The sequence below is a fragment of the Euprymna scolopes genome, chromosome 39 (genome assembly GCF_053919585.1).
Source record: "Euprymna scolopes isolate OS-2025 chromosome 39, ASM5391958v1, whole genome shotgun sequence".
Lineage (NCBI taxonomy): Eukaryota > Metazoa > Mollusca > Cephalopoda > Sepiida > Sepiolidae > Euprymna > Euprymna scolopes.
This window is the reverse complement of record NC_136520.1, coordinates 9,653,976-9,675,824: the sequence shown is the minus strand read 5'-3', so window position 1 is coordinate 9,675,824 and position 21,849 is coordinate 9,653,976. Positions and strand designations below refer to the sequence as shown.

The 21,849-nt window shown below is 34.7% G+C and overlaps 1 protein-coding gene across 10 annotated transcripts in view; it reads right to left on the bottom strand.

The window, feature by feature from the left end:
- LOC145263644 (PDF receptor-like) overlaps positions 1 to 21,849 on the bottom strand; it is a 787,341-nt gene that overhangs the window by 151,138 nt on the left and 614,354 nt on the right. For all 10 annotated transcript variants that reach the window (XR_013864585.1, XR_013864584.1, XM_080120502.1 and 7 more), the window contains exon 7: positions 21,066 to 21,222. Coding sequence is in view for 8 of the 10 variants with exons in the window: in XM_080120502.1 (XP_079976628.1) it covers positions 21,066 to 21,222 (157 nt within the window). In the remaining 2 variants the exon portion in view is untranslated. The remainder of the gene's footprint in view (positions 1 to 21,065; positions 21,223 to 21,849) is intronic.

The window sequence follows — 21,849 nt, the reverse complement described above, 5'->3', positions numbered from 1 at the left end:
ACGCCGGGCTGAAATGCTAGTATATATATATATATATATATATATATATATATATATATATATATATATGTGTGTGTGTGTGTGTGTGTGTGTGTGTGTGCATGCATATATATATGTATGTATAGGCCTAGTAATAATGTACGAGTACTAGCGAAGAAATTAAAAGCAATCCGTACATGCGTGCGTCCGGGACCGCTTGTGCGTGTAAGCACATGTGCAGATGTGTACATTTGCGTGCTTGTGTATTTGTGGTTTTCAAAACATTAAACAAAAGGATGACGGTTGAACTTTAATCGATTCGCTATTTCTGTCCGATATCTATGATTTGAAACTCACTGTAAATAGATCCCGATGGCATGACTATCGTACGTTTTTACCGTCTGGCAAAATAAACAAGGTCGATTGACAATTGCTGTGTGACCAAAGATCTTCTTTTCTCATTTCAATGGGGAGAGGCACTGGTTTGAATACACGTCACGATATCCTTCCATTACGTGTTTCGAACGTTCCGCCATCATGAAATACTTATTTCTATTGTTGTTTTAACAATTCTATATTAGACTAGAAAATTGTGACCCGTTGGACCATCCATTGTGCCGATGTTAGATTTTTGAATAGGAAAAAAAAGAGCCGTTTAAATATATAGCATAAAACACAAAATTTAAAATGTTACGCTTTTCATGTGGAGTATATCACGCACTTACTTCTTCTTTTAACTATGGGTTAAATAGTTTTATATTTGTGTTGATATTTCCTTTTGTATATGATGAACGATTTTTTCATTTATTACTTTCCGACCGTCAACAAATAAATAACAGAGCGGGTGAGAGAGAGGAAGACAGACAGAGATAGTGGAGAAAGAGAAAGAGGGAGGAGAGAAAAACGGAAACGATCTTGATAGAAACGGTTTGAGATAAGAAGAAATAAATAAATGACGATCCTAGTTTTTCTATTTAAAAATAATTAGTTAAATTTTTCTTTTTTATCTTTATATATATATATATATATATATATATATATATATATATATGTATATATATCTATACATATATATATATATATATATATATATATATATATATATATATATATATATATATATAAAATCGAAAATGTGTGTGTGTATGCATTTTTTCTGTGTGTCCGCCAAAGGCTTTTTTTGGGGTGGTTCTCGGCTTGTTCGCTCATTCTTATAACTTTTTATATGACACACAGATCATAATATCTCATAGGAAACGTGATCGTAAATATATTTTATTTCGGCCACTTTTATCTTACAATTACAAAAAAATTCGCGCTATCAGACTATTAACCTCAAAGCTTCAGTTCGAACCTACCTCTCTCCCCAAACATTTTTCGTTGTATAGTTTTCGTTCTTTTTAATGTGAGCCTTCTTTTTCAATCTACCCCCGAACACACACACACGGGTATCCCCCCCCCATCAGGTTCGACCCTACCTCACTCCCAACACTTTTTCGCTGTTTTTTTTGTTTTTCTTCGTTTTTTTAATATTTGTTTTCAAGCCTACCTTCCTACCAAAAATTTTTTCTTTTTTGATCACCCCCACCTACAAACACCCGGGCAACGCCGGGCATCCCGCTAGTATATATATATATATATATATATATATACATATATATATATATATATATATATATTTATACATGTATGATTGCTATTTCTTGACAAAAGTTTGCCAGCTTTTCAAATCGATATAAAGCGTACATTCGCACGTAGATAGTCCTTCAAACCAGCTACACACTTGCAAAAGTGTTCACAGAGGTGCAAGTATTTGTGTTGCTTGTCGTAGGACTTCGTTATGCACTTGTTGAGAGTCTTGTGAAAACGCTTGCTGAATTAGAGACGAAACTAGAGAGATTACAGCAATACTTTTGTGGTTGTTGAAGCAGCACAGCTTTATGCAATTGTTGGTCATGCACTTCATCCTGCTTTCTAAGAATTAATTATATAATGTTATAAATTTAATTTTAAAAAGGATTCTTAATGCTGCAATATTTTTAGTTATAAATTTATTACATTTTTTACTAAAATAGCTTGTCTTTTTCTTTTCCAGTTTTATCAACTAGTTCTTTACTTTTCCATGTTTAAGCTTAACCGTATTACTTTTCATGCTCGCATTTTTCTATTGTAATGCATGGTTTTTTTAGGCTTCCAATGCATTCACTTGTTCTTTGTTTAATTTCAGTCCTGTTTTGTTTGCTCCTATAAACACATATATAATAACAATGTACGGCATTCGTCTGCTTTCAATAAATTCCCTCGAATTATCTCCCTCTCATGCTTTCATTCTTTCTGTTTCACGAGTTACTTCTGTTTTCGCGATAGTAGTCGCTGATGCAACGTGGTTGCTATGGAAGCCAGTCATAAAAAGCGTCGCTCACCTCCTTACATATTGTTACGATTTTGAACACCAGACTTTTGTTTTACTGAACGAAAATTGAAAATGTTTTTCCACAATATAGCCGAGAAGGTGATCTATAAACTGTAATAATTGTTTAAAATTTAGTCGCAAAATGAGTGATCGGTGAAGCTTTAAAGCAGTTCTAAATTACTAAAACTGCCACTTAACAATATATTCAAACACGGTAGTGTGTGAATAATATGAACTAGTGTTCACTTTGAAACAAGAATCGGACATGTACCTCTAGGTTTTCGTAATAAAAATAAAATTCTCCTTAACCCTACCCACAATAATTTAGATTTTGCAGTTGGGCAACATTTTTTGGATAATCCAGAATGTGAGATGCCATATGAGGACGACTTGTTTTCAATTCTATTTCGAGGCCGATCTGGTAATCATCCGAAATCTCCCGAATCCGTGTCCATTGCGCAACTCAAGCCCTCTTTCTGGAGGCAGAACAGGTTCATTAATACGTTGGACCTTTTAGGCGATTTGTATGGAGATACTATTGTAACGAAATAGGTAGAACAGAATCTGACTGGAGAGGTGCACAAGAGATGGATATTATTATGTATTTATAAAACCTGTCAAAATATGACAAAGCTAGATCATAAACAAGTCTACGCGAAGGTCTGGTCAGCTGATCGGATCTACGTGTATGTCACGTGATCAGGTTAGCTGGAGATCATCGGAGAGTTAGAACTTGGGATTGAAGCAGAGCGGTTGGGCTTTACGGTTGTCTCTCCTCCTTTCTTGTTTCGAAGTGACGTGTAGTAAACACAAGCAGAGAAACCCACTTTAAATTTTCATCTTCACGACATCCTGGAAAGTGAAATAAAAACAAATATGAAAATCGATCATCGTCTTGGAGTCAATGGGGTTCGTCCAAAAGGTTCCAGCCTCCCCCAAGAACAAGATGAAGTCAGGATGGACCAGGTTCAGTGAACAGAGAAGATAAAGGTGTGTCGAAGATAAACACATGACTCACACACGCACGCATATAAACATTAGACTTCAGGAAACGTAGAACGGGTTCACAGAGTGAAGAACTGCAGCTAAATGGTCTTACCAGCAACACAAAATAAAATAAATAAAATAAGCAAAAGTTCAGCTAGAAGTCGTCACTGCCAACTTTCTCCCTAAACTTCCAGCACGTATTCTCCCCACCGCTTCTGCCAACAAGGATTTTATTAGAAAACTGATCCCATTCTATTTGCATACTTATGCAGTGGAAGATGAGATCTCGTGAGATTCACCGGGGCTACACCTTATAAATCCATGGCTGCCATCTTTAATTTCTCTCTCTCTCTCTCTCTCTCTCAGATCTTATCCGAAGGTAAGTTGTATAACCACATATTACACACACACGCGGGCGCTTTTTTCTTCAACTCTACAAGATCCAACAATAGACATATAGTAACACATTGAGGACACGTTACAAACAAACACGAAACGTATACACCCGTTTACATGGGTGCCGTTCATGTTAGATAACGTAACGATATTCTCTGTCAGGGTATTTATTTGTAGTTGTTCTCAACAATTTATATGTTTTTTATTTTTATTTTATTATTATCCATATTATCAATGGTTTTCGTCCAAAAGGTTCCAGCCTCCTCCAAGAACAAGATGAAGTCAGGATGGGCCAGTTTCAGTGAGCAGAGAAGATAACGGTATGTCGAAGATGCACATAGGATCACGAAACGTAAAATGGGGTCAGAAAGTGAAGAATCACTAATAGAAATTTAGTAACATATTTAGGATAAGTCACAAACAAATACAAAACGTATACACTCGTTTACATGGGTGTCGTTCATGTTTAGATTATATAACATGACTCATTTTAGTGCCGTATGCATATATATATATCCTACTCCCTCTCTCGTGTATATTTTTAATGTGAGATATATGAATGCTCCTCCCGTTTTTTTTCTCTTTCCCGTGTATTTATATGCGCGATATAACATTCCCCACTCGTGTTTTTTCACCCTTTAATAATATTCATCATATATATATGTATACTCCCTTTTTTCTCTTTTCATAGGGGTGTTATTTTCGATGTATCAAATCTGACACTATGTTTCGTTCTTATTGAAGATTCTTAGTGTTTTATCAAGAGACGGTCTTAGGAGTGTTCATGTGTTGAGTGTTCATATGTCTTAAGATGTTCCTGTTTTCGGTACATGTTAATACAAGAGAGCCGACGGCTTGTAATACACAATGAGAGGAGATTTGGCATATAGATAGATAGACCGAAAGATTGACATTTATACTTTTGACAGTTCTGTATGAACGGGAGTGTTTCTATAAATATTGATACATGTATTTCTTACCTATTTTTGAGATGATGCTTTTCACAAAGTTCTTATAATATAAATGGGCACTAACTTTTCTGTTGAATAACAACACGTAGATGCAGATACACAAAGATGATGACATCCTTTATTTCATGACCGGTCCATTATTTCGCTTGAGGAATTCAAAGTTTCTTTACATGTCTTTTTCTTCTCTAACCTTTCGCTTACAAGGTTTGACGTCAGCAGCCGTCTCTGACCTCTCTCTCTCTCGGCTCTTTCTCACCGACTCTTTCCTCTTATCCCAGACTGCATCTAAAACTCTACCTATATTGAGAACTCGTCACGTCATCGCATGATTAAACATGTGCTCATAAAGCAAGTTGGTAGACATGCGTCACGTTGCCAAACTTGACATGACCCCGAGTTCAGTAACCTATTTATCAAATAACCTCTTTACAAAATATGTTTACAATTTCAATTGAGGATTAAATTCCTTATTTTAATTTTCACAGAAGCAAATTTCATTATTACATTCCTTTTCCAATAAACAGATATCAAACTATTTTGTGTGAGCTAAACAATTGCGATTCCACATTCCTTATTTCAATAACATTCTGTATTTATTTTAACTTATGGTTGAAATTTTCAATTCCAAATCTAGCTTCGCAAGTTCGAATCCTTGACTATCCTATTTCATATTTACTAATTCCCTATTTTTTACTTACATGAAAAGGGGCCAGCCCTTTACAATATAACATATGTATACTCCCTATTTTCTCTTCTCTCTTCCCTTCCTCCTTGTATATTTATTTATTTTATGGTAATTGTAAATATGTCTTTCTCATTCTCACCTTAATTTTAATTTCGTCCCCTACTTTCTTTTTTAAAAATCAAAATCCCATCGTTCACCGGGGATAAAAAGAATTCTCTTCTCAGTCATATATAAATTTTGTACCCCAAATGATCTTTTCTAATATATATATATATATATATATATATATATATATATATATATATATATATATATATATATATATATATATATATGTATGTCGTGGTGTGGAAAAATCCACCGCCTCCACTGCTGCTGACGAGCATTCGTCCCTGTTGTTTTCTTTTCTTCTTTCCTTCACTTAAGGGACAGCGAGAAAACTAACATCTGCGCATGCCCAGACAACCCTTGCAAATTCGTAGCTTCTCAAAACACTACAGAAATGGCGTTCTACTTAAATTTTTATCAGTTACTTTAAATAATTAACAAAACCTCTCATACGAAACTCTTACTATTAGGTTCAGTCACCGGCCAAAAGAACTCTCATCACATCGTAGGCCTGCTACATTTTTCTTAAGTTACACTTGTGTTTGACAGCGCCGGCGACAGTCATGCGTCTCTGTTGTCACATATACGGCACATTTTTGACAGTTTTTTTTTTGTACCCGCCTGGGAGTAGGGAACTCCCGAACCTCGACTCAGTCGACGGCACCTTTGGCAGAGGTCCCTCCCCTTGCAGCAGCAGCAGCAGCAGACACAGCAAACAGCAGCAGCAAGAGCAACAAGAACAACGGCAGCAGTTCAAACGGCCCTTTTCAGGGCCACCTAAGTTTTTCCACAAAAAACTCTTTGCCTTCTCCAGGTTCCTGACTTTCATCCTGCGACCTCCAGCTTCTCCAGGTTCCTGCTTTCATCCTGCGGCCTTCTCCAGGTTCCTGCGGCCTCCAGCAGTCTCCAGGTTCAAGCCTTTCATCCTGCGGCCTTCTCCAGGTTCCTACTTTCATCCTGCGGCCTCGAGGTTCCTGACTTTCATCCTGCAGTCTCCAGGTTCCAGCCTTTCATCCTGCGGTCTTCTCCAGGTTCCTGACTTTTCTCCTGCGACCTTTCAGCAGTCTCCAGGTTCCAGACTTTCAGCACACCACTGTGTTTTCCAAACGGCCCTTTTCAGGGCCTTTAAAGTTTCTCCAACAAATATTCAAACCTTCCACGAACATATACTTTTTCCCACTGCAGCCTCCAGTGCTTACAGTTCACTGTTTCCTTCTGCGGTCTCCAGGACTCCCTGTATGCAACCTACCGCAGTCGCCAGTACCTGTCTTTCGCTGGTCCGCTTTTGACCTGCTGCACCAGTTCCCTTTTGCTGTCACCTTCTGGTACGTCATCTACGCCAGTCAGCCGACATATTCTTATCTTTATTTTTGTTTTTACATTATCTCTTAAAACTGAACCCTTTGTGTTTGTCATCTCTTCTTTGCCTTTGTGTCGTTTTGTTCATTGCCCGTGTCTATCCTTTAGTTTGCTGGTAGGGTCGATTGTCTTCCCAGACCGTCGACCACCAACCGCAACATATATATATATATATATATATATATATATATATATATATATATATATATATATATATATATATATATATATATATACCGTACTTTGGGATAATTGCGCCGAATCCGGGGGTAATTGTGCTAATAAAAAAGTGCTGTTTATATGCCTGGTTGGTAAAAGAGTACTTTTACCTAGTTGGCGCAATTACCTCGGATTTGGAGCAATTACCCTAAAGTACGGTATATGTTGTTTTTATTTATTTATTTATCTATCTATCTAACTATCATTGCACACACAAACACACACACACACACACGGTATGATAACTAAAACGGCGCAATATTATACAAAATTTAAAACGTAGAATGAACTTACTAATTGCTTAATATTTAAAGGGAACAAAAATGATATTAGAAGAGTTTAAATATATTTTTCTTATATATATATATATATATATATATATATATATATATATATATATTAGAAAAGTTTATTTGGTACAACATTTATATAGTCATCCACATCCAGTACTGTTTCGCTGCATACAGCTCATGAATGCGGCTAGACAGGCAACTACCTCAAGCCAGGATCGAAACCTGACCGCCCGTACGACAGTAAAGCTTTGAACCATTACGGCAATCAGCAGCTGCTGTGCAGGCAGTAAATTAACGATGTTTTGAATACCTATGTTGACGGTGTCCTCGAACTTGCTGATTTTAATACTCGAACTTTTAATCGACCTATATTTTTTATGGACTTTTCATCGACTGTATATATTTTTACTTATCGTCGTATACTGTATATTGTAGTTTTCACTTTTAATTCTCATTTTCACTCCTTCGGACTTTTACTTCAACAACTGATGATTATCCGTGGACGAATCGAAAGCGCTCATGACAGCAATAATTATGGAACTTTTATTAATATTTTTAATTTTGATACAAAAGTATTATACGGAAAATCGAAAAATTAAAAAAAAAAAGGAATAATAAAGTAAAGTGTTTCCGTTTCATTTAATAGTATTTGCTTGAATATATATATATATATATATATATATATATATATATATAATATAAAGCTGAGTGTGTGTATGTGCGTGTGTCTGATCACGGATAGGCTCTATATGGTTGACTATTTAAAAAAACTGATTACATATAATGATAGAAGATGTATCGAAAGACAGGAATGGGTATGTTTGATCTGGCAGAACGGTGGTTCATAAAAATTGTGGAGTCTGCGTTCGCGTCTCCAAAGTATGGAAATAAAAAATGAAAAAAAAAATAAGAATTACAAGGATTTTTGATATATATGTACATAATAATACTTTGATAAATATGTTTCAACTTAAATAGGCATGGTATAATAAAATTGTAGGGTCTGCGTTCGCGTCTGTACTCAATGGAAATATGGCACAAACTTTAATAAAGACTTTTCGTATCTATCTGCGTAAGTATACTTTGATAATTATGTTTCAGTTTGAAAAAATATGGTATAATAAAATTATTGGGTGTTCGTTTGCGGCTGACCTCCATAGAATGTTAATATGTCACACAGTTTAACAATGTTTTTTTTAAAGGGGTGAGGGTCCACAATAACACCTTAACTTTAATCTTAATTCACGTTAGCTTTTATTTATTTTTTGAGTTGAATAATATTGTGTCGAATAAATTTACCTCATAAATTCACGTTCTTATTAAAGTGAACCCCCCCAAAAGTCGGAATTTTAGACAATTCTCGACACAAATGTGGCATAACTCTGTTTTTTTCTTCTCCACTTGCACGCGGCACTCTTTCGAAAATAGATAAATAGATAAATAATAAAAAATAAGAACGTTACTTGTTATCGTATCAAAAGAAGGAAAATATCATGATTACGTTATTACGTGTCTTTTAAAAACATTTACATAACCTTTTTATTTTTATTTATATATCTGTTTAAGTTTTTTTGTCAGTGTTCTAGAAGGAATTCAGTTCATTACAACACTTTCTGCGTGTTCTTTAGATTACAATAGTACAACCCTGAATCCGACGGCGCAATACTAAACTGTTCAATACTGTAAAAATGAAACGAAGCTGTTCTGTTTGAAAAGGGCGTCATTTTCTTCTTATTCATATTTATATCGATTATTTGCTTTAAAAACTACAGTAATTACGTATTTACTTTTTTAATATCCTATTTGCTGTTGTGGATTATTTTACTAAAGTAAGTGAAGCTTCATTATTTTTCAAAACTGTTCTGTTTTTTTTTTTTTACAAAGGCATCACTACATTATCAAGGCCCAGAGGCCACTCAAGGATAAGGGTTAAAGAGTGTACAGTAGAAATTGGTCAATATAGTAATCATTAGTAATGTAAATTTGGTAAATTTAATAACATATGGAACGGCTCATCAAGAACTTATTTACTTTAGACTTGAACACAACCATATTGTAGTCAGCCGGTTTCTTTGTTTTTCGATATTTCGTCGATATTATTTAGTAAGAGTGTTTAACAGAAAAGCCAACAAACGACTACCCGAAAAAATAAATATACAAGAAATAAATGTTACCATAGTCAATAAAAGTTCAGTTCATGTTTTTTTTTAAAATAGTTTTTAATGCTCTTTACTTGAAATAATTTCAAGCGAACCGAAATTAAAAGGAAATTTGAGGCGATAACTACTTAAATGAATTTTTATATAAACTACACATGCCATAATCGAATATTACACAAGCACAAAATAACGGAAAACCTGTTTAAATATGTTTATAAATATTCCTTACGTTGACGGAACTCTCTTAAGTTGTAAACACAGAATGCTCAGGTGCCCCTCCTTCAAATTGAAAATGGGGCTCTCTATTTCAAAGTCGCTGCCATTTTGATATTTTTTAATCGGTTCATGAATTAAAAAAACCAAAAAAAAACATTTTTTACAAACTACTTAAAACTACAAACCAATGAACTTTTTTTACCATAAAAATAACTGTTATTGACTATGGTAACATTTATCTCGTGTATATTTATATTATTATATGTATAACATGTTCTCTTTGTAAGGAAAGATCATATTGTTGGTCACTCTTTGCTACGAATAGAAACAAAGTTGATATAAAAATACATTTTCGCGAAAATTATCTTTACTTTCATCATATTTTGCCTAGGGTAAAATTTTTGAAAATCAAAACCCATCTCTTTACAACCCCCTCCTTTTCATAACCTATCATATATTCCTCAATCACAGTCCATATCCTGTAGGTTGTTTTTGAACCCAGTCAACGACGGGTACTTCTGCTTATATATATATATATATATATATATATATATATATATATATATATATATATATATATATATATATGAGGGAGGGAGGGGAGGGGAGTATCCCAAATATAGCTAAGACTTTTGATAGGGTATGGCAGATGGTCTTCTCACGAAAACAAAACCCTATGGTGTTACTGGACGAATGCTTAGCATAATTAGATCCTTCTTTAACGAGAGAAGAATCCAGATTATCCTTGATGGGCTTACATCCAAAAAATTTGATATAAATGCGGATGTACCGCAGGGATCGATCCTTTCAATTTTATTATTTCTGATATTCATAAATGACTTACCTGATAAAATTGTCTCTGAGATGGATATATTTGCCGATGACACCACGCACTATAGCAGGTACGTGGGGAAAACTAATGAGCACATATCTAAGGTGATGGCCGTAATCCTAGAGGAAGATCTTCAGTCTGTAGTTGAATGGGGTCATAAATGGATGGTAACGTTCAATGCTGCCAAGATAAAGCTAGTTTCCTTTAATAATTACATGAAACCTAATCAACCTCCAACAGCTATTGCTAGAGATATTTACATGTGAGCACGTTGTTCAACCTCTTTGGCTTAACGTTCACAGGAAGCATGAGTTGGAATAGATACATCGAAATCATTGCTAAGAGTGCTGCAAAGAAAGTGGGCTCTCTCTTTCGTGCTAGAAAGTTACTTACGCCTGAAAGTATCCTGTACCTCTACAAAGCCACCGTTCGCCCATGTATGAAGTACTGCTGTCACATTTGGGCGAGTGCATCTGCTACTAGTCTCTCGCTCCTGGACAGGGTTCAAAAGAGAGTCGCCAACCTAATAGGTCCCGAGCTGTCATCTAAACTTCAGCCTCTGTCCCACCAACGAAATGTTGCATCCTTCTGCCTGTTTTACAAGTATTTTAATGGTGGATACTCTGACGAACTACAAGCACTTGTACCCGCTTGACGAAAATACCCTCGACAAACCCGACAAGCAGCGAAGTCCCACCCCTACACAGCATGTAGATGTAAGAGACCCTTTTACTCTATTAGCTTCTTCCCCAGGACGGCATGAATTTGGAATTCTCTTCCGGTTTTCTTCTTTCCCTGACATGCAGAAGTTCAAGAGTAATTTTAACAGACATTTTGCTGCTCAACTCTATACATAGTACTCTTGGAACTTAGATCTCTGATAGTAGCCCCCTACATCAAAGTGGCAATAAGCCTTGCTTGAGATGAAAATGTAATAATAATAATAATAATAATAATAATAATAATATATATATATACATATATATATATGCACTGTGTCAATCGCTTTATTGCAGATTAGTAAAATATCAATATTTCACTAAATATACGTCACAAAAAATTCAGAATTATATCATCAAACGACTTCTTTTAAAGTTAGTTATTTCCAAAAATTTTATTCAAATTCATGCGATATTCAAGAAGTTATGACATTTTTTTCATTATCGAAGAATTTTCACTGTCCATCGCTTTATTGCAGGTTTTTTTAAAATGTTGTTTTAGGACAAAAGTACAATGTCTTGTCTTGCGAACTTTACTTTTTATTATATTTTTCTGTCAAAGAATGATAAACAAAAGCATATCCTTGGTAGGGGCCTCATATAAATTATTTCATTTATTGACATATCCACAATTGTTTTAAAAATAACTTAAAACAACCTTCTGTCCCCTGAGGAAGTAAATTCTTTGATCTTAAAAGGAGTTATGGCTCTAACAACATCAACTATATTCCTTCACAAGTAAATTGCTCTCCTCCCTCATAAACTCCTCTGTTTAATATTGACCAGATATATTGAATGGGGTTGAGAACACGGTGGTCAGGTCATTCCATAGATTAAAGGAAGGATGCAGTCGCCCCAAGCAGAATTGGATGGTACATTGTCCTGTATAAAAATGATCTGTAAGCGACGTGACAATGCTAGCCATGTCAACAAATGATTATCCATACATCCATACACTGCTGATCAAAAATTTAAGACTACTTAAAAAAACTGTTTTTAAGGATAAATTTTAAACTCTTCAAACTTAAGGTTACCAATATTACAATCTAAAATGTTATGGAAACAAAAAGCTACATTCCAAAGATTTATTTTTAAAATTTACATTTTTATTAAATTAGGCTTTTTACACATTATCAAAATTATAAAACCAGAGACAAAAATTCTATTAAATCGTACAAAAAGTGTATGAAAAGTGTATGAAAACATTCCACAATCAAACTTAATAATGAGTTCTACCTTCACTGCTTTTGATGACTTCAAAAATTCTTTGGGACATGATAGAAATAAGGGTTTCCATTAAGGTGCGGAGGATCCTGCTCCAGTTTCTGAAGATGGCTTCATGAAGTTCATTTTTTGTTGAATATTGTTTCAAATTTCGATAAACCACTCTTGTCATCCATCCCCAAACATTTTTAATTGGGTTCAAGTCCGGTGAGCATGCAGGATGTCCCAAAAGCTCGACTCTATTTTCTTGTAGAAAGCTCAAGGTCCGTCTTGCAGTGTGGATTGCAGCGTTATCCTTTTGGAATAACCATCCATCCCCACCCAAACGATGACCCTCCATCATCAAAGAGTCTTTTTGCAGCATGCTAACGTAACCAGCTGTTGTCTGACGATCCTGCGGAACCTGTAGCTCCATCGTCCCTCTGTAAGAAAAGACACCTCATACCATTACGGACCCTCCACCACTATGACGTGGGGAAGAAATTTCAAGGGGCGTGTTTTCGCTGGAAGATATCAGGACAATCTGAATTGATTTTTTTCTCATCAGAAAACAGGACTTTCTTCCACTTCTCAATGTCTAAGGTTTGTTATTCACGACCAAATCTTAAGCGGTCCACTTTGTGTCGTGGAAGCAATCGAAGATTTTTTTTACGCTTTTTTATTTACCGTTCCTTTTTGTTGTAAGTGTCGCATGGTGGTTATTGGACTGCAATCAGCATCTGTAACCGCCTTAATTTTACTAGAAGAAAGTCCTCTGTCATTCATAACAAACCGCCTGATACTCCTACTCCATGCAGAAGAGATTTGGGGAGGCCTAACAAAGGATTCTGCTTATCCATAATTCTCAGTATTCTGTAAGAAAAGGCACCCCATCCATAACAACCAATCTGCTTCTCCTACTACATGCCTACCAAGGAATTTTATTTTTCCATAATTCTCAGTATTCTTTAGAAAGTTGCAAATAACAGTTTTATTGCGATGTTCCTTAGCTGCTATCGCTCACTGTGACAAACCTTGCTTATGGAATCCAAGAATTCGAGAGCGCTCAACTTCGGTTAGTTTTTTTGTTTTAGGCATGGTAACACCTTTACACAGTGATTGATAATCTCTAACTGAACTAAAAACATTAGAATTACCAGAACGCTAATAATTTATACCCTCGATCTTATAATTTTCATCATGTCTAAAAAACATAATAAAAATGCAAATTTTTCAATAACATTTTTGGAATGTACCTTTTTGTTTCCATAACCTTTTAGATTGTAGTATTAGTAACCTTAATTCGGAAGAGTTTTAAATCTATCCTTAAAAAAAAGGTTTCTTTCTAAAAAATGTTAAGTGGTCTTAAATCTTTGATCAACAGTGTATATATATATATATATATATATATATATATATATGATTACTGCATCTTTTCAGATGATCGCCGTCACATTGAGTTCTCCCAATCTTGTCATCCATTCCATCTCAGATGACTCTGCACTTCCGCCGCAGATTTGCACATCTTGAAGCAGATGTGACATACAAATTGAGCAATTTCCATCGAGTTGGTTTCCTTTGAAGGTTGAAGAGTATTCCTATGAACAATCACATGTCTTCTCAAACCAGCAGTGGACTTTCAAACTTTGCTGCATGTAAAACAGATCGTTTGGTTCGGACTAATAGGTGCAAAGTTTCCCTGAACAGTAGTTTTGTGCGACTTAAGGTGGTTGACGTAGCCAGCTTTTGAAAAACGCACTCGTTCACAAGTGTCGCATTTCCAGCTCCGTGTGTCATGGTTAAGACCATCAATTAAACCTTTGCAAATATCTAGCTTCGGATTGTTTTCTTTTCTCTAGAGAATCACAACTTTCACGTACAAGCTTTCGCCTGTTTGGCCTTTGCAGAGTAAATTCTTCCTATGAGTCGATGTCTATTTGTAAGACTTTCAAATTAATCTTTGTAGAGTCCCCGAACCTATTCTTAGGCTTGTGTTGGGGGTGCTTGCCATTTTCCAGCTCTACGTAAAAAAAAATTGTGTTGGCAGTCTACAAATCTTTCATTCGAAGCAAGAGCCCGCCCAAGGTATGTGAGATCTGATTACAAGGGTCTCAATACTGGAACAACATGCTCTCTCAAGGACTTCAGTATCGGGTATTTGTGCTTGCCACTTGATATTTAAGATACGTCTCAAGCATTTTTGGTGAAATCGTTCAAGCTATTTAATGTGCCTCCGATGAATTCAACAGTGTGGTTAGCACACAGGTCTTGTAAACACAGATCTTAGTTCTATCTGTGATGCCACGATAAGACCACACTCTCTTCTCCAACCTCCTAAAAGTTAAAGATGCCCTCCGAATTCGCTTATGGATTTCAGTGTCGAGACAGCCATCCATCGACAGAGAACTACCAAGGAGCACAAATGAATCAACTACAACCAGTCTAGCACCACAGACCATTATATATATATATATATATATATATATATATATATATATATATACGTATTATTTTTCTATTAGTAATTTTAGCTTATATATATATATATATATAATTTAAAGGAGATTAGAACAATAGTCTAAAGAGCTGAGTGTATTTTAATGTAACAGTGAAATTACTAGTTAATTAAAATACAGGAAATAGAAAGTGCTCATTGTAATTTAGATATATAATAAGCTCGATAGTTAAATGTCCTAGAGCTAATTCAATATTAAGTAATGTGATTTATAATTTAAAATTTAAAAATTTAAAAAAATTTTAAAATTTAAAAATCAAATTTAAATTAAATTAAAAATCAGTTTCATGTTGTTCCTTCTTATGAAACTGATTTTTAATTTAATTAAAATTTGATTTTTAAATTTAAAATTTTTAAAAAATTTTTAAATTATGAATCACATTACTTAATATATATATTATATAAATATATATTATATATATATATATTAAGTAATGTGATTTATATATATATATATATGTATATATATACACATATATATATGTATATATATAGTGTGTGTGCGTATATATATATATATATATATATATATATATATATACATATACACGGGCGTGTAAAAAGTAATGCCCATGATCCACTTCCCCTCGCAGTAGAGCAACAAAACTTGCCACAGTTATTAGTCTTTCTGTACATAAAAACCACCCAGAGTTATGCATTTCTCCCATCGTTTGATGCAGCTCTGGAGACCGTTTTTCCAGAACGCCCCAGATTGGTCCTCCAACTACGATGTGACTTCAGAAATCAGGGCTGTATCATCTGGGAAACTGGAAAATGCTTTTTTTTCCAAAAAAAAAACTTCATGGTTGGGAAGAGGTGAAAGTCAGAGGGTGCAAGGTCAGGAAAGTAGAGAGGATGGGGGAGGATTTAATAACAATACGCTAGTGCTTCTGATCTGGGGACATGCAAGTTGTGGACCGGGGCGTTGTCCTGAATGAGGTGGGTAGCTTTGCTGATCTTTGCCCGCCTCTTGATTTTGATAGCTTCCCTTAATTTCCTCAAAAGTGAAGCATAATAGGCTCCAATAATTGTGGTATCCTATGCCAGGAAATCTGTCATATGTACTCCGTCCTGGTCCCAGAATTTGAGCATGACCTTGCTAGCGGAGGGCTGCGCTCTTGCTTTCTTTGGAGGTGGTGAGTCCAAGTGTTTCCACTGCATTGACTGGGCTTTGGTCTCTCGATCATAGTGATGGACCTAGGTTTAATCCTGTGTGATCAGTTTTTTGAAAATCTTGGACTCATCTTCTTGGCAGATACCCAAATTCATCCTTAAGCACTCGATGCGTTCTAGCTTCTGGAATGGTGTGAGCAACCTGGGAATCCATCTGGCAGACGCCTTATGAATGATAGTTTCCACAAACCCTGTACTAATCTTGACATCTTGGGCTATTTGGCGAATAGTAATGCGCCGATCTTCCAAAATAGCAGCCTCAACTTGACGGACAGATGCCTCATCAATGGCAGAAGGGGAGCGACTAAGTCTGGGAGCTGTTTCCACAGACTTCCGGCCATGTTTGAATTCACGATGCCAGTGTTTTACAAGGTCATATGATGGGGAATTATCACCATTAGTTTCTTTCATTTCATCAAAAGTCTCCTGTGGTGTGCGTCCTTTCAAATACAAAAACCGGATCACTGCTCGACATCCAACAGGCTCCATTTCACACCTGACTCAGTTCAAACACCTGTAAAACAGAAACCACAATTAGTTCAGAGCTGTAATTTGCCACAGAAACCGTAGAGATATAAATCATTACACATGCAAAATTTCAGCTAGATCAGACAACTGGAAGTGGATCAGGGGCATTACTTATTGCACGCCCTTCGTATATATATATATGTGTGTGTGTACGTATTATTTTTGTATTAGTAATTTTAGCTTGTATATATATATCAGTGTGTTACTTATTGTAAACAAATAAACGTTACAATGGTCAGTTACTCTTAAAATTACAAGCTATGCAAGAATTTCTCGACGAGGGAATTTAAACAAAAGGTGGACTAACGATACACTTATCAAGCATTTATCTATGCTCTTCATGCAGAAAAAATCAACGAAGCAAGAGATTGCCGATAGAGTAGACAATAAAAGAAATATATGAACTCCAAAATATCACACAGCTGCAAGCAAAATATCGTTCGTTCAATGACACGTTTCAATGAATCCTTGAAAATGCCAGCGACCGTTGGATCATTGCTCTGCAAAAAAGCTATACAGTCCTGATAAACTAGCAGGCTAGAGTTGCCCGGTCGCTTAAATATATTGTAATTCATGCAGATTAATATATATATAATTATCTGTCGATTATAATATGAAACCTAATATATATAATAGTGAGATCAAACTACGCACACACACATACACACACACACACACACACACACACACACATATATATATGTATCAAAATGGTAATTAGTAAAAACCTGAAGAAAGTGCTCAATACTATTGCAGAGCAAATATATGTTTTATTTTTTATTACCGATTTATCTGCTTAGTTACACATGATTCGGTTACCGGACCGTATTCACGATTCAGTAACTTCATCAGACATTACAGAAACCTTATGTTTCTGTAATGAAGATACCGGATCATTACTACGATTCGGTAACCGAAACATGTGTAACCAAGCAGATAAATCGGTAATAAAAAATAAAACACGTATATATATATATATATATATATATATATATATATATATATATATATATATATATATATATATATATTTAAATAAGGGGGTGGTCATCAACAATGTGTATTTTTAACATTATTTTATTATTTCGTGTTTTGGTTTTTCATTGAGAATTATGTTTAGATCATTGTAATAATGTTTTTAAATCATTAAAATTATTTGTAACGCCTTTCAGACGTTCTGTGAAGCGCCCTCTTCAGTAAGTACTAAAAATGATTAGAATATAACAAAGACGTGTTACAAATGAAAAGCACATTTTCGTAGTTCATTTGAAATGTTCCAAGAGGTGGAAACATGTGTACACGATTCTACTTTTCATTCGAAAATATTCTTTTCATTTTTAACACGTCTTAATGAAAAGTAGACTCGTTTTTAACACGTCTTGAATACATTCTAATCATTTTACATACTTTCAGAAGAGGACGCTTAACAAAACGTCTGAAACGCGTTAAAAACAATTTCAATAATTTAAAAACATTATTACAATGATCTAATAATGTTAAAAATGCACATTGTTGGTAACCACCCTCTTATTTAAATATATATATATATATATATATATATATATATATATGGAAATATTTTTGGTTCTTCGAGAAAAGGGGGGTAGGCCTGTAAATTCAGCCTTGTCCGTTCGTCCGTTCGTCCGTTCGCATTTTTCTAAATAACTACGACTTTTTAACAAATTTTGCGTAAACATTAAATATGATATGAGTAAAAAAGTAACAGAACTGATTTTCCGGGAAAACTCCGGCTGCCCCCCCCCCCACAATTCTGGTCATGTCTTTCGGGTTAAAATGGCTAAAATTGACACTTTTGTACTTATTAAAAAAATTGATGCCTTGGTTTTTATAAATCTTTCTGAAAAGTTGTAACTAACTGTCTTCTATATATTTTTGTTTGTCTATACTGCACAATAACTCTTGGGTGTGCCCCTATGGGCTCTTTTAGGACTAATAAAAACGCTCCATTTTTGGAACTATTTTACCATATTTGTCCAAAAATTTTTGTCTATGTCTATTTTGCAGTTTTGCATGGTACTGAAACTCAAATTTAAATATGTTAAGGTCTTTTTTACATAGGCGTCACCACTTATCAAAGCCCCGAGGCCACTCGAGGATAAAGTGTACAGTAATCAATGGGACAATATCGTCGTAGTCGTTTTAAATCGAAAATTTGATAGATTGGATTACTTAAGGGAGTGATTCATCAAGAATTTGCTTATGTTGGACTTGAAGAAAACCAAGTTGTAGTCAGCTGGGAAGCAGGCAAACGGAACAGAGTTCCACAGGCATGCAGTTCTAAGAAAGAAGCATTGTTTGTGGAATCTGCGTTTTGATTTAGGCACAGTTAAAGAGTGGGGGAAAGTTATTGATAGTAGTTTCAGCTAGACGGGTGTTTTTTTTTTTTTTAAGATTTGCGAGAGGTGACAAAGATTAGAGCTCTGACGAGCACTTGCCGAGACATATCGATAAAACTTGGGGACTTTTGGGGATAAATGGCGAGGCAAATGATGAACGTTGTCATTTCTGTTTTTGCATGATGTTAAGGCCTAAAACTGCATCGTTTGTTTATTTTCATCAGGATTTGACGTACCCTGGCACTTTTGGGGTTAAATGGGGTCGGGAGAGAAATGCTGAACTTAGTCATTTACGGGGGGGGGGTCATGCTTTCTTCGCTTTTTTCAACTATATTTCATTTTTTATATACTAATCCTTAATTTATGAAGCTCAATTATAGAGCATATACTAAAACAAATGATAAAAATCTATATTCGGAATTTCATTATGTTGACCGTCTTACAATTTATTCCTTTAATTACGTTAAGATTTACAATTCTTGATATTAACTGTTTTGTAGCCCAAGATCATTCATTTAATCATATATCAATCTATGAATCTATCCTGCCCTTAACTCATCATCAGCTCCCAATTTTCGGATATTGCCATCATGCTCAAATACATTTCATTTTCTTTTGCTAAATTGCTATTTTTTCTGATGAGTTAAGGGCAAAATAGATTCCTTACAGGTTTTTGAATGCAAGCGAAACCATTACGGTGAAGAAGTACTGTCAATAAATGGATAAAATGCATCAGAAACTTCGACAACAACACCCAGTATTAGTCAACAGAAAGGCCCAATTCTCCACTACCACAATGTTCTAATGCACATTGCTAAACCGCCCCGGCCATACTCTTCAGACCTCCCGTCTTCCGACTACCATTTTTTCAAGCATCTTGAAAACTTTCTGTGTGAGAAATGCTTCTAAAACCTAAGCGATAACAAAAACCATTTCACCGACTTCATCGCCACCAGAACACAAAAACTGTAAGTTACTTGCAAAAATACAGTTTTTGCATTGGCAAAAGTGTGTTAATTCTAATGGTGCTTATTTCGATCAATAAATATTTGTTTGAGTCGAGATATGTTCATCCGAATGTAATAGTTGAAAACCACAAGAACCATCTTGTCAGCCTGATATCATCCAAAAAAGAGTGGCATAACATAGAGCTGAAATATACCTTTTCTTTGTAAGCAAAAAGAAAATCTTTCAGGACTTAATGTAGTTTCTATTTGATTCTTTCCGTGATTAATTCTTTTCACTTTGCCTTTTTTTTTTGCCTCCCGCCATATTTTCATTTCATATAATATTTTTTACTCGAAATGATACCTAGATTTAACTTTGTTGAGCGAGGTTCAAAAGCGGATAGCTGGCTACTTTATGCTTTATTTTTTAATTCATTACGATAACACTAGTGGGTGGTGGGGCGCCCGGCTTTGCACGGGCATAAAATACGCTTAAATATGATATTTTAATTTGTCTAAATGGTGTATATATTATTAATGAATCCTGATCTCATAAGTAAAAAGGAAGTATTTAGGTGCCATCAGCTAGAATCGAAACCGAAATTGTAGCATTCAAAGTGGAGAGATAGATATATAGATAGATAGATAGAGAGAGAGAGAGGAAGAGAAAGAGAGAGAGTGAGAGAGAGGGGATAGAGATCAGGTACATACACACACATACACAAACATACACACATACACACATACACACACAATACACGCACATACACACATACACACATACATACACGCACATACACGCAATATACACACGTACACACATATACACACACATACACACAAATATACACACACATACACACCAATACACACACATACACACACATACACACATGCACACATACACACATAAACACACAATACACACACATACACACAATACACACATACACAAACATAAAACACACATACACATACAGAAATGTATAAAATATGTTGTACTTACCCCATCCAAGCAAGTAGTATAGGAAATAGTTTGGGTTCCCGGAAAATACTGAAACAACAATCATGTTGTGTAGGTAGAAGCCTTCGATAAACATCCACATAAAGCAGACGGTCTTCGTATATTCGAGAAGACTGTAAATTGCCTTGCATAAAGATGGCTGCAATGGAGAAATAAAAGTATTACAATTTTTCGTGTATCATCAAAACACGTACAGCACGTGATTTCGAACACATAATAACATTCAAATAAGGATCCATTCACTACAAATAGAACTAATCTATCTAATGTAAAAAAAATACAACCAATCGATATTTCATTATTTTTCTTTTTATATAGTACTTTAAATATATTTTTTATATTTCTTTTATATAGTTATTTAAAACAAATAATGTATTTCGCAGTAGTTTCTTTAAAATAATACTTATACCAGCTTGGAAATATTCGTTTGTAATCAAGAGAACCCCATCTTATTTGTGCATTATTATTAATCATAAAATTGTGCATGTTATATTTAGTTCGTTAGAATTAGTCAATGAAATATTAAAATTATTTTTGTATACTAAGAAAAATATATTGCTATGCTTGATGATAATGAAAACTGCTTATTTTATAAAATTATTATAATAAAGAGACAACCTTACGTAATATAACAAATGCTTGATAACAAACGAAAGAATTTGACCATTTAAATCATTATATATATATATATATATATATATATATGTATATATATAGTGAATAAATGACAAAAGAAAATATTTCAAAATTTATGATGTTGACCAGC